This window comes from Passer montanus, unplaced genomic scaffold (assembly GCF_014805655.1).
Source record: "Passer montanus isolate IOZ18808 unplaced genomic scaffold, ASM1480565v1 scaffold2277, whole genome shotgun sequence".
In the NCBI taxonomy this organism is placed as follows: Eukaryota; Metazoa; Chordata; class Aves; order Passeriformes; family Passeridae; genus Passer; species Passer montanus.
In genome coordinates this window covers 47-2,289 of record NW_024366901.1, presented here as the reverse complement: position 1 = coordinate 2,289, position 2,243 = coordinate 47, and the positions used below count along the sequence as shown (strand labels likewise).

General features: G+C 49.9%; 1 protein-coding gene across 1 annotated transcript; it reads left to right on the top strand.

The window, feature by feature from the left end:
• Nucleotides 1-2: 2 nt before the first annotated feature.
• SSR2 (signal sequence receptor subunit 2) lies at nucleotides 3-1,860 on the top strand (the record flags this gene model as incomplete). The annotated part of the gene is made up of 4 exons (XM_039710240.1): nucleotides 3-157; nucleotides 1,069-1,167; nucleotides 1,518-1,626; nucleotides 1,783-1,860. Coding segments are annotated over exons 1-4 (441 nt in total), but the record flags the coding sequence as incomplete, so codon positions are not given.
• Nucleotides 1,861-2,243: the final 383 nt, after the last annotated feature.

Below are 2,243 nucleotides of genomic sequence, written 5' to 3'. Positions count from 1 at the left end.
AGATGAAGCTCCTGCTGCTTGCCGTGTTTGCCCTGGTGTCTGTGGCTCACTGCGAGGATGGTGCCAGGTTGCTGGCCTCCAAATCCCTGTTGAACAGATATGCAGTGGAGGGCAAGGACTTGACTTTGCAGTACAACATCTACAATGTTGGCTCCAGGTAAGTTCTGTCCAGGCTTCAGTACTGGCCACAAACAAATGTTCTCTGTGTGGCTGCAGGGTACAAGGCAATTTCTGAGCTCTGTGATGTGCTGTTGCTTTTGCTCCCTCTAACTCTGAGCTTTCCAGCAATGCCTGAAGGATTTACCCTGAAATTTGCCTATTCCTTCCTCTTCCCCTGTCCCTGCTTTCACCTCATGGCTGCTCAAGCTGTCAGTCCAGCGTGGTGTGGTTCTTGTGGTGTCCTGTGACACTCTGTTCCCCGCGCATGCAGCTCCCTTTCTTGCTTTCTGAGCTCTTTTTCACGTTTATTCTTTTTAGTGAAAATTCCATTTTGCTATCAGGACTTAACTAAGGACCTGTCAAAGATAAAACAGAACTTCCAGCACACTGGTAAAAAGCTTCATTCCAGAATGAAAAGCTGACTGAACAAAATGCAGGACACTGTTAAAGGGCTTTGAGATTTTGTTTTTTAGATTTTTTTTAAAGGCAGAATAATGCATACTGAGCACAGTACTGCCAACAGAAGATATATGGTGCTGTAATGTTGAATTGATACAACAGTTATGAGATCCTGTAATTTTATATGTGGGATTTGGTTATTATTTAGGCCAACATGTGTATCCATGGGATGGTATCTGAAGTTCAGCAAATTGCCAAATTGTGCTGTGGAAAAAATGGTGGTTTTCCTGTCCTTGTGTTTTTTTCTCTCAGCTTTGCCTTCCTCCTCTGCAGTCTTTCTATAAGATACCTCAACTCTCCTCCCCATCTTCTACTGGTGACATTTCATCTCTGAAAAATCAGTTCTTCCATTTGGTCAAGATGGACCTGTCAGTGCACTTTGCTGCAGAGCCTGTGAGCCGATGGCAAAGCTTAAGATTCCTGTCTCATCCCTGTCTTTGTTGTGTTCAGTGCTGCCCTAGATGTGGAGCTGTCGGATGATTCCTTCCCCCCAGAAGATTTTGGCATCGTCTCTGGCATGCTCAACGTTAAGTGGGACAGAATTGCTCCGTATCTTTTCATGTCTTGAAATTTCTCCCAACTCTTTTTCTTGCTCCTGCAGCTTTGTCCCATCTTCATCTGCTGTCCCTAAAATTCCTTCCAGAACCTGGACAGGGTGGCAGATCCAAACCGCTGCTCTTCTGGATGGTGCAGTGTAAAAACAAAGTTCCTTGCAGACAGGACCAGGTCCCGGGGTAGTTCCTCTGCCTGTGGAGGAGCATCTGGGTCAGCCTTGGGTGGGTGTGGCTGTCTGTGACCACGAGCACTCAGATCTGTCAGCAGCACTTTTGCTCTTTCCCATCTCCTCACTTTTCTTCCCGGGATGAAATTACAAGTGTTCCTTAACGTCCAGCTCCCAGAGCCAGCAATGTGTCCCACACTGTGGTTCTACGGCCTCTCAAGGCTGGCTACTTCAACTTCACCTCTGCCACCATCACGTACCTGGCACAGGAGGGTGCCCAGGTGGTGGTAAGTGGCTGATTTATGGGATCCCTGCAGACACACCTGACCGTGCTCCCAGAGCTGCATGGTTGAGGTGATGCATGTCCGTGTTGCTCTCACCCTGCCCGGTTCTGGAGCGAGGAGGCAAGGTGGCAAAGCCTGTCTTTTCCCCGCCTTTTCCAGGTTGGCTTCACCAGTGCTCCTGGGCAGGGAGGAATCCTGGCTCAGCGTGACTTCAACAGGAGGTTCTCCCCTCACTTTGTGAGTACCTTTCCATTGACAATGGCAAAGTGCACCACGGCAGCTGCAGCCCTGTGTGGTGGCTTCCTGCTTGCATGTGGTGTGTGTGGCTTGCCCCGCCGTCACCTGGAGAGGTCCCAGCTCCTGGCCCTGCAGAGGACACCCCCAGGAATCCCAACCATGCCCCTGTCATCCCTATCCAAACTCCTTGAGCTCTTGTCGAGCTCGGTGCTGTAACCACTTTCCTGAGGAGCCTCTTGCAGTGCCTGGGAGACCATCCTCTGTGAGAAAGAGCCTTTTGTCAATAGGACACCCCCAGGAATCCCAACCATGCCCCTGTCATCCCTATCCAAACTCCTTGAGCTCTTGTCGAGCTCGGTGCTGTAACCACTTTCCTGAGGAGC